The sequence below is a fragment of the Trichoderma ghanense genome (assembly GCF_004382785.1).
Source record: "Trichoderma ghanense strain CCMA-1212 chromosome Unknown scaffold_8, whole genome shotgun sequence".
Taxonomy (NCBI): domain Eukaryota; kingdom Fungi; phylum Ascomycota; class Sordariomycetes; order Hypocreales; family Hypocreaceae; genus Trichoderma; species Trichoderma ghanense.
The window spans coordinates 744,014-756,383 of NW_027395671.1; the positions used below are offsets into that span (position 1 = coordinate 744,014).

Here is a 12,370-nt window from a genome sequence, read left to right on the forward strand (position 1 = left end):
AAAAAAAAAAAAAAAAGAGTACGCCCGCCACGACATCACGGCACCACCTACGAGTAACAACACCACACAAAGTCTCAAATCAAAGTCTATTAATACCACCACACTGAACACATCCATCCACCTCGCAGCTCGTACAACTATGCTAAAAATAATCCCGCCTCGCCACATTTCAACCCCCCTCCAAATTACCCACCAGACGTTGCCTCAGAGCAATCAAGGCGACGAGATACGTCGAGATTCGGGCGAACAACACCCCGCGGACCAAGAGAACCAAGATTCCAGACTCATCTCGCGTATTCTCATTGTCTGACTTCAGCTTTTCTAGCAATGTCCTGCCGTTCACATCTATCCCCCCAATTCCTCCGCTCCCTTCTACTCCTCCCACTAACTACAAACCACTAACCAGGCCCTTTCCCCGGATAGATTCCTCGGCTTTCACTCCTCGTAATCCCACGATTTCAGCTTCATCGCTCTAAAAGCCTTGTGAAACTAGCCTCGTGGAATCACATTCCGTCCAAAAAAGTGACTGAAACTTTCCATTCATTCATGCTAGAACCGCTAAAGCTATCAAAAATCGAAAGAGAGAGAAAAACAAAAAGCTCACTTCCATCCTCCAATCAATCATCAACCAAAAGCGCTCAAAGCCGCCTTTGCGAAAGCAGCAACAGGCAAAAGAAATGAAGAATCCCCCTTCGTACCAAGATCAAGAGAAATAGTCGTCCAAGGGCTCCAAGATGGTCAAGTGAACAAGTATGTCCTTCATTTGCCTTGCTTGCAGAAGCCACATCCAACCATCCGAGGTCCTAGACGACGAGATGTAATAAAAGAACCCAAAATGCAGTAATACCGCCGAATCAAATCAACAAACACGCAGATCCTGTGTAGCTCGTCCATGCGTTTTCCGCATCTAGTATCCTCATAATGTCATAAGCGCCATATCGGCGAACAAAAGAGAGGAAGAAGTAGAAGAGTGAAGAAAAAATTCATCAATCAATAGATAGACGTGATAAGAGAGGAAAAAAAAAGATTATAAGAAAAAGTGTATCGTCGTGTCGGAGAATGGAGAGAGAGAACTCAATGACAATCTCTTCAGAGAGCATCTTCCCACCCAGCGTCAACCTCGACAGTCGTCCCCAGCGCTGCCCTGCCCTGTCGAATCATGTCTTGAAGCTGCTTATTGAACGCCGCCATGCGCTTGTCGGTATCGTCCTCTTCCATCTGGCGACGAGCGGCCAGCTGCCTCGCCTCGGCATCCAGTCGCGGGCTCGCATCCATCTCGTTAGCTCTGCTCGTGGCCACAGAGGCCACGCTGTCGCGTCGACGACGCCCTGACAAGGGCGACGGCTCGGCAACCGACGGCGCGATGGTGTGTCGGCGTCTCTTGCCCTGCTCAAAGGCCGAAAGGCCAGCCGCCGATGCGACGACCGCTGAAGAATTGGCCTTGACGGGGATCCTGCTGCGCGGTGGCGACCTGGGAGTAACGCTCACGGCAGCCGGAGCCTTGAAGGACGCAAGGGAAGCCGCCGAAGCCGGCTGCTGCGGCCGGAAGAAGCTGGCGTCCGACATCCGACTGCCCGGACGGCTCGCAGCGCGACTGGCCGGGCGAAGAGGAGCAGGGCTGGAGGTTACCGGTGTCGAGAAGCTGCTGGGAGGGCCCATGCGATGATCCGCCACGGGCGTCTGCTGCGCGCGATGGCGAGGCGACACGCGGGAGGACGTGGACATTTTCCGCGGCGTCCTCGTCTCGGTCTCGAGGCTGGGCTCCTGAATCATGACCCAGCTCTGGCCGAGCTCGCTGCCGCTCTCTGTGTGTCTGCGCTTCTTGGGCGCCGGGCCGGTGGGCGTTGACGTGCGGCTATCAAACGAAGAGTCGTAGTTGCTGCTGCCGCTGTAGTGGTTCCGCCTGGAGAGTTGGTCCTGCGCATGCCGTGATCTGTCTCCTCGGCGTGGCTGGTGCTGATGATGCCGTCTTGGTTGCTGCTGAACCTGATGATGATGCGTTTGCTCCTGCTGGTCCATGCCTTGGAAATAAAATGTCTGATCCCCGTTGGACCCCGTCTCGTCCACGCTGACACCCGCAGTCGTCATCTTATACGACGCACCGCCTCCCGCATAGAAGCCCTTGAAAGCGCCGGCCTTGCAGAACTCCCACACGCGCCCAACGACATCGCCAATGGTGGAGAGGGAAAACGTCCCCCAGATGCCCGATTGTGAAGTCTGTGAAGGATCGGGCTGGCTGAAGAGCGGTGTTGGCCCGCCAGAGCTGTCGTCCATGTCCTCGCGCGATCGCTTGGTGCCGAGGGCCCGTCTGTAGTCGGAGTCGGAGTACATGCTCTCGCCCATGGCGGTATCAGCATCGCCATCACCGTATCCATCCATGTCTTCTGAGCTCCCGCCGATGACGGGCGTGTGAAGCTGGCCGGCCAGCGCGTAGGACCTCGACGGCGGCCTGGCGGCGCCAGAAGCACCGGCACCGCCGGCCGTTTCGCTCTCCAGGTAGACGTCGTGGAAGAAGCTGCCGGTCTGGACGCGCGGGACGCTGCTGCGGCTCCATTTGCGCTTGGACGACTCGGCGGCAAAGGTCGACGACGGGAGGTAGTCGGTGCTGGAGCCGGGCGAGACGGGCGGGCGAAACAGGCCGGGGTGGACGCCGTCGTGGATCGTGCCGGACATGTGGAAGTGCGAAGGGAATGTCATTCCGGAGCTGAGCTGAGCTGCGTCTTCTTGGGCTTCTTTTCTTTCTTTCTTCCCGTCTCTGTCTCTGTCTCTTCGTATCGCCGGTCGGTCTTTGTCTCTGTCTCGGTGTCGGGATCGGAATCGGATCGCTGTCGGCCTCGCTGTCGCTCCCTTGGGCTGCTGCGGAATGAATGGATGCGAGAATCTGCTGCCTCTGTGTCGCCGGCCAATGATTCACCGCAAGGACTCGCTCAACTCGAGACGCCCGAGTCCAACTGAGCTGAGCTGCGCAGAGCTGCAGCAAGAGTAAAAAAAAAAAAAATCCAAAAAAAAATCAAACGGGCAGACAGGCAGCGAGTGAATGGATGGGCGCTGCCCTGCTGACGCGCCGCTGCTTCTAGTCCTGCAACGTAACCCGACGATGGTGGTGCCCTCAATCTCGTCTCCTTGTCTCTGCCTCTCTCTCTCCTCTCGCTTGGCCAAAGAAGGGCACGTTTCTGCTCTCGTCTTCCGGCTTGTGCTGCCTAGCAAGTGGCCACCCCCGAACAGAAAAAAGTGTCTTGCTTTTTCCCTCTTCCTTGTTCCCTGTCTCCTTTGGCACACTCGCTATTCCTTGATCGCCTCCGCCTCGTGACCCCCGTCGCACACACCCTCTTTTTTTTTTTTTTCGTAGACTTTTCTCGTTCCGCTGCTGCGCCTTCGGAATGCGGAGGTGGCGCGTCTCGTTCGATAACCCTCTGAAGAGAGACACTGAGGGGAAAAGTAACGAGCAGCAGCAGTAGTAGTAGTAGGAGTAGTAGCAGGAGTAGTAATTGGAGTAGTGGTAGGAACGAGAGAAAACTAGGGATGGCGAAGCCTCGGAAGATGCAATCGCCAAAATCGGGATCGATGATCGGTGAGGCTGGGCTGTCCCGTCCCGGTGCTTGCAGCTTGCAGGCCCGCCCAAGGTAAGCAGGTAAGCTGCACGATAGCTGGAGCTGTAGCTGTAGCTGTAGCTGTGCCTGTAGCCGCACCTACGCAACCGCAATATGACAGAATTACTGCCCGAGTTCCTGCAGATGGACAACGAAAGAAGGAAATACAAATTAGGAAGAATCCAACGAGTGATATATAACACCTGCAAGCACTCAGTATTTCAACTCAATCCCCTCCTCGCTTCAAGGTTGCGTTTCCCCTCAGTTGTTTGGAACCCGGCAAGTCAAAGTGCAGCGGTGAGCAGAAGCAGTTAAAACAAGAGAAGAGAGAGAGACAACTCGGACGGCTAATAGAATGGACAACCCCCAAAGTGGGTTTCTGCGCCCAAATGGTGCGAGTGAGTGAGTGAGCCCGCTTTGCTTTGCATTTGCATTGCCGCCTCTCTCTCTCTCTCTCTTCCCAGCCTCCGCAGTTTTTTTCGCTTCAGGTTCCTCTTCTACTAGGCCCCGGTCACTCTGCATTGACCTGACCAGCCTCCGAGGTCCAGCTATTTCAAGTTGGTGACAGACATACAACGTACGGTACATACAACTGCAATTGAAACAGACACACACACACACACACACACACACACACACACACACACACACACACACACAAAGTAGCACACTATCCAAAGCACAAAGCATTCTCTAGCTCCCACTCTCAACTGTGCATGTGCTTAACAGCAACACCCCCAACGGAAGCAAATCCGGTTCGCCTCGACTTATCCTACCCATCTTAGTCTTCTGGCGGACAAAGATAGGGCGTGCATGCTTCTTCTCCCCCACAAGCACTGCATACATTATGCACTGGACCCGAGCTGCCGCCGCCGCCCGTTGGGGTCACCAGGCACCGCCAGCCCGCTATTTGTTGCCAGGGGCAATCACGAGGTGGTTGCTGTGGCTGTGACGAGGGACGGACGCGTGAGAAACTCTTATCAGAGCGCAAAGTTACTATATGCAGCAACAACACACCTGTAGGAATGTGTAGAATCAACAGAATACAGGCATTTGCGCCGAGGTAGGATGAACAAAATGTACTTGTATGAAGTGTTGGTAACAGTCAGCAGTCAGCATCGACAGCAACATCCAGAGCAAAACGAATAGGCATTCTATAGCTCTATATCCCAATCCCGAATGTGAATTCGCCCAGTCTTCTTATACACGCCCACAAAAAAAAAAAAAAAAAAAAAAAAAAGGTAGAAAACATGACATAGAGCATCGCACATCACCCCCGATCGTAATACTCCTCCTGCCCCCGGCTCGTCTCTGCAGAAACTCCCCCCTCGGTGCCCTTCTCGCCGTGAACGTGCTCCCGATTCTGCCAAAAGGCATCCCTCTCCCGCAGCAGCTCCTCTGCCCACTCCTTCATTTCAGGCAGCGTCACCTTCCTGGCGACGTACGCAAACTCGCCCAGGTCCACCTGTCCCTTGCCCTGCTTCTCGTACTCAACCATCTGCAGCATCAGCTCAATCTTGTCCACGTCGTGCACGAAATGGCTGTCCAGCGTCTCCGAGTCCTCGTACTCCTGCCATATCTCCCTGATCTGAGCACCCACGTCGCCGCCCGCAACGCCGCGCAGCAGGTTCTTGGTCAAAAAGTCCATTGTCTCCGCCTCGCGCCGGTTCTTCTCCGTTTTGGGGACGCCGTCGACGGGTGTAATGTCGCCGACCAACAGCTCGGCCATGTCGTGGATCAGCGCCATCCGCATGCACTTTGCAAGATCCAGCTTCTTGGCCAGCGCAGGCGGCGCAAACATGGTGATGAGGGACATGCGGTACATGTGATCTGAAATCGACTCGCCTCTGAACGACGGAAACGCCCAGTTAGCCATCATGCCCCAATAACCGCTTCTCTTGTTGTTCCCAAAGCCGACTCACCTCTCGATGCCAAACCGCCGCCACCCCTCGCGCTTCGTAGTCTTGAGTCGCGAAAGCATGTGGAAGAAGGGAATCGGAGAGCTTGTCCCCTCGACGGGCGCCTGGTCAGGAATCTCCTCCAGCACTCTCTTGACGGACCATTCCCCCGACAGCTTCACGGCCGGTGCAAAGCCAAGATCTGCGTCGTCTGTCAGCGGTCGATCATTGGGCATCTATGGAGCACAAAGGGTTGGGACGCACTGGCAACGGCGTCAGACGCTTTTGCGCCGTTGGGCGTGTCTGGCCGTGATCCCATGATGCAGAGTCTTGTGTGTGTTTGTCTTGTTTAATATCTATCGATGTTTCTCGCTCGCTGTCGGGGTTCCGAGTTGTTCGTTTGTTATCGGCAATCTTTGTCGTTCGCGGGGCTCGTGGCGGGCAGAGCGGGACACGCCAGAAACGGATGTGCGCTGATGGAGAGGGAATTCGCACGGAAGAAAAAAGAAGAGGAGGAGGAGGAGGAGACGTTCTTCTATTTGCAGTCCGGAGGGAAGATGACGCGGGTGAGGAAGAAATCAGAGAAGGTGAGCGGGAGGGAAAGCACAGAGTCTGTTATCTGCATCGCATCCGGCCGGAAGCCGCCGCCCTCGAGCTCTTGCCCACCGGGACCATCAGTGGCCTGAAGTGGGCCCGGCTATCGATTAGGCAACGCATGTCTTGGCGGACTGGTGCTTTACAAGGTAAGTAGGCAGATCGCCCAAGTTCAGCAGCAACAACATGATAGTCGAGGAGGATAGTAGACACATCGGACCACTCAAAGGCAATATGTAATTGAAAAGTCACTGTAAAGTAAAGCATTGCATTGTAATGGCGCTACCTGAACAGCTCACTCAAAATACTACTAGGCCCTAAAACTCCAAACTCCAAAGACCGCCGACTTGATGAGCCAACGAGCATCACAGCCCCAAGCACCACCAACGCCTTGATCATCCTGTACTTCAGACACGCCAAGCACTCCGTCTTCTCCAAGTAAAGACAGCTTCAGCACAGATTCATAGAGCAGACAATACCCTTCCAGAACGCCAGCCCAAGTCAATCCCAGGCAACGTGGTACCTCAATGAGGGGATCGACCAGTAACCCAATGAGAAAACCCTGGGAGACATAGGCGAGAAAGACCAACCGAAATGCACGAGTCCCAAAATCACAGCTGTAAAATGATGCAGGCCCTTGCAGGCTTTCTGATCCAAGTCTCAATCCGTCTCCGAGCTGCTCTGCTCTGAAACACGGTGCAATCTCAGCGACAATCTCGGCGTCCTGGGACGAGGGTCGGGTGCCTCCCATGGCCGTATCTTTGCCTTGTCAGGGATCCGGGGATATCTGTCAAATTCGAAATCAGGCGTCGTCGCCCGTGTGGTGTTGGTGTGTGGAGGTGAACCCTCATCCGACGAGGACGTCTTTTCCGTCGAGTCGGCCACAGTCTCATGCATGGATGGCGAGGGCTCCCGTACCATGATAAAGGGCTCAGACTTGTCCGACAAGGGGGGTGACGGCTTTTCCTCCGAGGACGATGCAATGTCCTCTTTTGAGAATACTATACTCATGTCCTCGTTTGTGAAAGATGTAGCCTCAACCTCCATGGATAGGTCAATGTCATCGTCTATGGATATCAGGCTCATGTTGTCCTCCGCGGCGAATGTTGGCGTCTTCTCGCTCCCGTCCGTCAACGAAAGCAGCCGACTGTGCGGCCGAGCATGGTACTTTTCGCTTCTCTATAGCTCCGCTACCAAGCGCCTTGCAGACCGGTTCTCAGAAGGGCTGGGAAGTCCAGAGTAGCACAGGTCGTGTCTCAACTCCCGTGACGAAGGAGGAGGAGACAGCACCGGCTGTGCGGGGGGCGTACGTGGTGGCCCCAGGAGGTTTCGTACCTCTGCCGGTATGAACACTTGTGGGAGTGGCTGAATGATGGGTGTCTCTGCAGGCATAAACACCTGTTGGATACCCGGTGTCTCCAACGGCATGAAGATCTGCGGCGGTGCCATCGCTTCTTGTGGCTCTGTCAAGAAGTACACCGGGAGCGGTGCCTGCGTCGGCACTGGTGCTACAGCTGGTGCTGCCTGTCGAGGCCAAAACTCGCCCTTCTCCATGGCCACCACGTCCTGGTCGGCAACAGCGCGATACTCCCTCCAGAGCGAGCGGCAACTTTTGAGCGCCATCCTGACGCCTCGTTCGACGTAATAGCACGTTCCCGTCACGACGAACGGGACAACGAGGACAAGCGCGACGACGGCAACAAGGATCACAGCGATCACGACACCCTCGTCTTGGCTATGGTTTGTCACGTTAGCTGTGAGTTCCTGCCAAAAAAAAAAAAAAAAAAAAAAAAAAGAGTGAAAGACGAGGCAAGCTTACGCCGCAAGCCAGACAAAGGGCCCCATGGTGTCGTTGTATCGTCGGTTGTCTTGAGAGAAAAGTCAGTTTGGCAATGATACGAATCGGTGCGAATTTGTTAATAAATGCGGACACTTACGGAGGGATTGTGATCTAAAGTATGATGATGTGCGGAGATATAGAGAAGATGAAGCTGGAGGCTGAGAGTGTTTTTTTTTTTTTTTTTTTTTGTATCTGTGTTTGTTGAGAAGAAGAGGCTTGGATCGCAGCTTCTCTGGGGCAGTTCCTCACGGAGACGGGCCTTTATATAGGCTGCGGCTTCTCTTCTGGGAAGGACAGTTTTGAGGCTCGAACAATAAAGTTTCCAAAGTGTAAGGCTGAAGCTATACAGAGTTTTCAAAGGCTCCGCGTTGAGCAAGTAAACCATCTTTGATGTGGAAGTAAACCGTCTTTGATGTGGTCTGTACCTTTTGGACCTAGCCTTTCACCCAAACTCTCCGAGAGCCAGATAACAGCATATGGGAACTGTTGTATGGGTTAGCACGAGTTATACCTTGGGGACAGGTCGTCTCAAAGGTATCGCTGATAGCTGTGGCTCTGCAGCCTCAAGGTAAACCGAGCGGGCTTCCTCCCAATGTCCATCATATCCTCACGGTGCAACGCAAGCTTGATACTTGTAAAGAGTCATCCATGTCGTCAATGGCTCCCCGAAAGCTTCTCAACGGCAACCACAAACTCCCCAGCCCTCACAACGGCGCTCACGAAAACACAAACCCCCCCAAATCTCCCACCACCCAACGATCCAAAGGCCGTCTCACCTCCAAATCTCCCTCCGAAACCCCTCCGTCAACCTCTCATCCTCGCCATACACCTCCTGCCACCCGGTAAACCCCCTCTCCAACAAATACACCTCCTGCTGCTCCGCCAGCGGCGCCTCCCCCAAGGCAGCCAGCAGGCCGTCCCTCTCGCGGAGGTACTTGAGCGCCGCAAAGGGCCCCCTCTGCTGGCTCAGCGCGCAGTGGAAGACGACCGTCTTCTTGTCCTTGAGCTTGCGGATGAGCGTGGGCATGAGCGCGTCCAGCTGGTTGCTGGGAATGTTTGTTGAGCCTTTGATGTGGCCGCCTATGTAGTCTTTTGTGGTATCAACATTAGCAGCTATGAAGGTTTTGAGGGACATGATTTCGTCTCAACAGCTCTGCTCATGGCACCATCCTCAACGCAGAATGGATTTGAAGTGGAATGTGAGCTGCGGAATAGAAGAAGATGTTTAACAAAACTCACCGACATCCCGAACATCAATCACCGCAAGACTCGGCTCCGCCTGCTCCGCCTCCGCAAGGATCTTCTCAGAGAGCGCCTTTGCAGACACTCTCTTGAGCGACGCAATAGTAACAGTCGACATGTTTGTGCTTCTTGGGATTGAAAAGCCTCTCGCTTGTGAAAGAAGCCGGAAAAGGCGCATACGCTGATGCTTCTATTCGCTGAAATGAAAGACGGAAAAGAGAGTGCACTTTAAGAGATAAATCAGAGGAGAGTATAAAGAGAATGACGACGTAGTTTGTGGGTGAGGATTGATGTTGAAGTGTCGAGAAATATAGCGGATTATACGCAGAAGCCTAAAACGAACCTAAAGCCAACCCAAGCCTTTGACATATAAGCCGTCCAGACGGTGCGGAATTCTCCTATAAAAAAAAAAAAGAGGAAGAGCGCAAAGGAAAGGAAAAGAAAGGCAGACGTGGCGCACAGTGGGGGCCGCACGTCCAATCGCAGCTCGCCAGGTCGACGGATTTGTCCGTTGCTATTTTTGAGGGCATTTTCGCTGTTTGGTCATGACCAGGTGACCAGATTGACGACGACGACGCCGTGTCACGACGGCTGGACAGATTAGACAAGAAACTCTCCAGAAGGATCGGGCAGAAAGCAAAAGAAAGAGATGATAGATGTAAATAATGATATAGAAATATGTTGCGACTCTCTACTCCAGGGTATTTATTTCTCTGTTACAAACCCCCCTCTACACCATTTCCTTGTAGCTATATAGAGCAAAATGATATAGCAGTGAAGAAACAAGGGGAAGGGGAAAGAATAATAAAAAAAAAAAAACGAAAAGAACAGCAGCATTTCGGACGTTAGCAGACAGCTGAGATGTAGCACTCGAAAGCAATGAAAGGGGGGCAGACCAAGCAGCCTCCACGAAACAGACAAAACCTGGTTCGCCCTCGTACGCCCAAAAACTCCCCCATGAACCCTATTTCATGCCTTACCAACCCACCCTGCGTTGCTGAAAAAATCAAATAGTCTGGCCCCCTTTTGCGAGTCTAGGCGGCATATCTCCTTGGCCTGCTTCTTCTTGAGCGTTCCGTTGCCCTTGATGGCCTCCTTGATGATTTGCTCCTTGATCATCAGGTACGGCTTGGGCTGCAGCCGCACCACCTCGCACAGCTTCGCCTCCTCCGGTGTCAGGAGGTGGTAGTCGGGCGCATTCTCCTGCGTCAACTGCAAAGGCGGCACGCCTGAGATGGGCTGTGGAACGTACTTTTGCTTGGCCGGACTGTGGCCGTTCATCCCGTTGACGCCATTCACCCCATTGGCGTGGCCGTTTGTCAATGCCTTGGCGTCTTCTCCGCCGGCCTCTCCGTTGGCCTGAGCCGGGCGGATGGGCAGCTCAGGGGCGACGAGAAGAGACGCTCCACTTGGAGGCTCCGGGGGAGGCTGCGCCTTTGAACGCTGGCTGGATGCCAGTCGCTCCCTGTCCATGGATCCCATGGGTATGGCCTTCTGTATCCGGGCCGCCTTCTCCGCTTCGTACTTTTCTCCGCTGCGGAGGTCTCCAATCTTCATGCTGCGCCATTCTTGCAGCTGAGCGATGGCCTGCCTGAGATTCAGCTCATCTTGTAAGCCCTGTGTGAAGTCCTCAAAGTCCTTGTGGTTCATGATGCGCGCAAACGGCTTCGCCCTCTGGAGCAGGTCTCTCTCTTCCTTGGTCTTTCTCTTCTCCTGCTTGGTGTTTTCCCGATAATCGAGCAGGTTGTGCTCAAAGATGACCTTTTTACGCTCTACACGCTGCGTCAGCCTGCAGTTGTAGATTTCCATGACAGTCAGTTTCAGCTCCATCTCGGGCTCGAGCTCTCCCGTCCTGGGGTTCAGTCCATCGCCAGGGTCAAACTGCATGAGCTGCACCGCCTCTTCCGCCTCGTTGGCATACTCCGTCTCAAATTCGAGACGACCAGGCATGTAGCCCTGAATCTCGTGGCAGCTGGGCACACTAGCCGTTGGCTTGGTCTTGGGCTGCAGAGCTGGCGCATTCTTGGAAGCCTCTCTCCGCTCCTCAATCCGCCGCTTCTTGCGAGCCTGAAACTCTTCTCGTGGGATCTCGTTGGCGAGCTCGTTGTTGTGGGGGCTGCATCTCTCGGGCAGCGGAAAGTTGGGCGAGTCGATGTATGTCTTGAGGTAGTGGTCGCGCACCTCGTCCTTTTCGCGGAAGCCCCCGATGTGGTCGGCAATGTCCGCCCACGAGCCCAGCCCGTATATCTCGGCGCCCTCGAGCAGGAGCAGCTCCTCGTCGGCGCCCCATTCGCGATCGAAGATGGGAAACGAATTCTGCTCAATGACGCGAAAGGAGTGCGTTGCGGGATCGTGGGCGTTGCGAGACTCGCCCTTGCCAAAGCACGGCACGCAGAGGTCGAAGTCGGAGCATGCAGGGTCGGCGCATCGAATGCGGACCTGGGGGAGGGGGGGGCAGAGTCAGCTCAGCGGCCGGACCAATGACAGGAGCCGGGCATCCACGCCCAATTGGCGCTGCAGATGCATGGGATTTCACTTACCGTCGATGTAATGTCGCACGAGCAGACGTCGCATACGTACTTGACGCCGCCTTCGCCGCCCCTCGTCGCCGTCTTCTTGCGGATGACGCCCATCTCGGCCGCGGAGAGCGTCGCAGCACCACGGCGTCTGGCGCGATGCCTGCCCGCCTAGGATTGGTGGAGCGGGCCGGAAAAACAGCGGCAGCCGTGAGGGGAGCAGCAGGCGAGGTAGAGCGTCGAAAAAAGAGTCTGGAGAAAGCGCGCGTTCAGGAGACGCGAGCGATGGGGTGCGTTTGATGGATTTCGCAGCGTTGCGGCGGCGGCTGATGGAAAACGAGGGCAGCGATCGCGGGCGGATGATGATGGGATGTCGCGATCCGGTGGAGCCGCTGTTGATGGCCCGCGAAGTTCGCTGGAGCTTGAGCCGATAAGGCAGAGGCGGCGAGGCAGGCGGGCGGGACGCTTGCTCACGTGAGAGGTCACATGCTATTGAAAACAAGCTCGAAGAGGGGGACATAAAATGTTTGTTAGTACTAGGTATCCAACAGTATTAAAGTTCCTAAATAGGTACCTAGGTAATACTAGGTATTACACTATTGTTTGGGTACACCGGGCACTGATGTTTGTCAGATCAACCATCAATCAATGTTTGAATCTCAATCTGGAGATGCCCAGTCTGGGATATCG

The 12,370-nt window shown here is 54.7% G+C and overlaps 5 protein-coding genes across 5 annotated transcripts; all 5 read right to left on the bottom strand.

The window, feature by feature from the left end:
* Nucleotides 1-1,089: 1,089 nt before the first annotated feature.
* CCMA1212_006854 (uncharacterized protein) lies at nucleotides 1,090-2,697 on the bottom strand (the record flags this gene model as incomplete). Its single annotated transcript, XM_073704049.1, has 1 exon — nucleotides 1,090-2,697. One exon carries the CDS (start codon nucleotides 2,695-2,697, stop codon nucleotides 1,090-1,092), a length of 1,608 nt encoding a protein of 535 aa, XP_073557262.1.
* A 2,163-nt stretch (nucleotides 2,698-4,860) lies between these two features.
* Nucleotides 4,861-5,817, bottom strand: CCMA1212_006855 (uncharacterized protein; the record flags this gene model as incomplete). Its single annotated transcript, XM_073704050.1, has 3 exons — nucleotides 5,753-5,817; nucleotides 5,513-5,690; nucleotides 4,861-5,437 (listed from the first exon to the last, which is right to left on the bottom strand). Exons 1-3 carry the CDS (start codon nucleotides 5,805-5,807, stop codon nucleotides 4,861-4,863), a joined length of 810 nt encoding a protein of 269 aa, XP_073557261.1. The 5' UTR covers nucleotides 5,808-5,817.
* Nucleotides 5,818-6,742: 925 nt separating this feature from the next.
* CCMA1212_006856 (uncharacterized protein) lies at nucleotides 6,743-7,927 on the bottom strand (the record flags this gene model as incomplete). Its single annotated transcript, XM_073704051.1, has 3 exons — nucleotides 6,743-7,229; nucleotides 7,293-7,817; nucleotides 7,902-7,927. 3 exons carry the CDS (start codon nucleotides 7,925-7,927, stop codon nucleotides 6,743-6,745), a joined length of 1,038 nt encoding a protein of 345 aa, XP_073557263.1.
* A 767-nt stretch (nucleotides 7,928-8,694) lies between these two features.
* On the bottom strand, nucleotides 8,695-9,342 carry CCMA1212_006858 (Dual specificity phosphatase Cdc25; the record flags this gene model as incomplete). The annotated part of the gene is made up of 2 exons (XM_073704052.1): nucleotides 8,695-9,035; nucleotides 9,162-9,342. The coding sequence occupies 2 exons, from the start codon at nucleotides 9,340-9,342 to the stop codon at nucleotides 8,695-8,697; spliced, it is 522 nt and encodes a 173-aa protein (XP_073557265.1).
* A 791-nt stretch (nucleotides 9,343-10,133) lies between these two features.
* Nucleotides 10,134-12,200, bottom strand: CCMA1212_006859 (Transcriptional adapter 2; the record flags this gene model as incomplete). The annotated part of the gene is made up of 3 exons (XM_073704053.1): nucleotides 10,134-11,603; nucleotides 11,705-11,843; nucleotides 11,881-12,200. 3 exons carry the CDS (start codon nucleotides 12,198-12,200, stop codon nucleotides 10,134-10,136), a joined length of 1,929 nt encoding a protein of 642 aa, XP_073557264.1.
* Nucleotides 12,201-12,370: the final 170 nt, after the last annotated feature.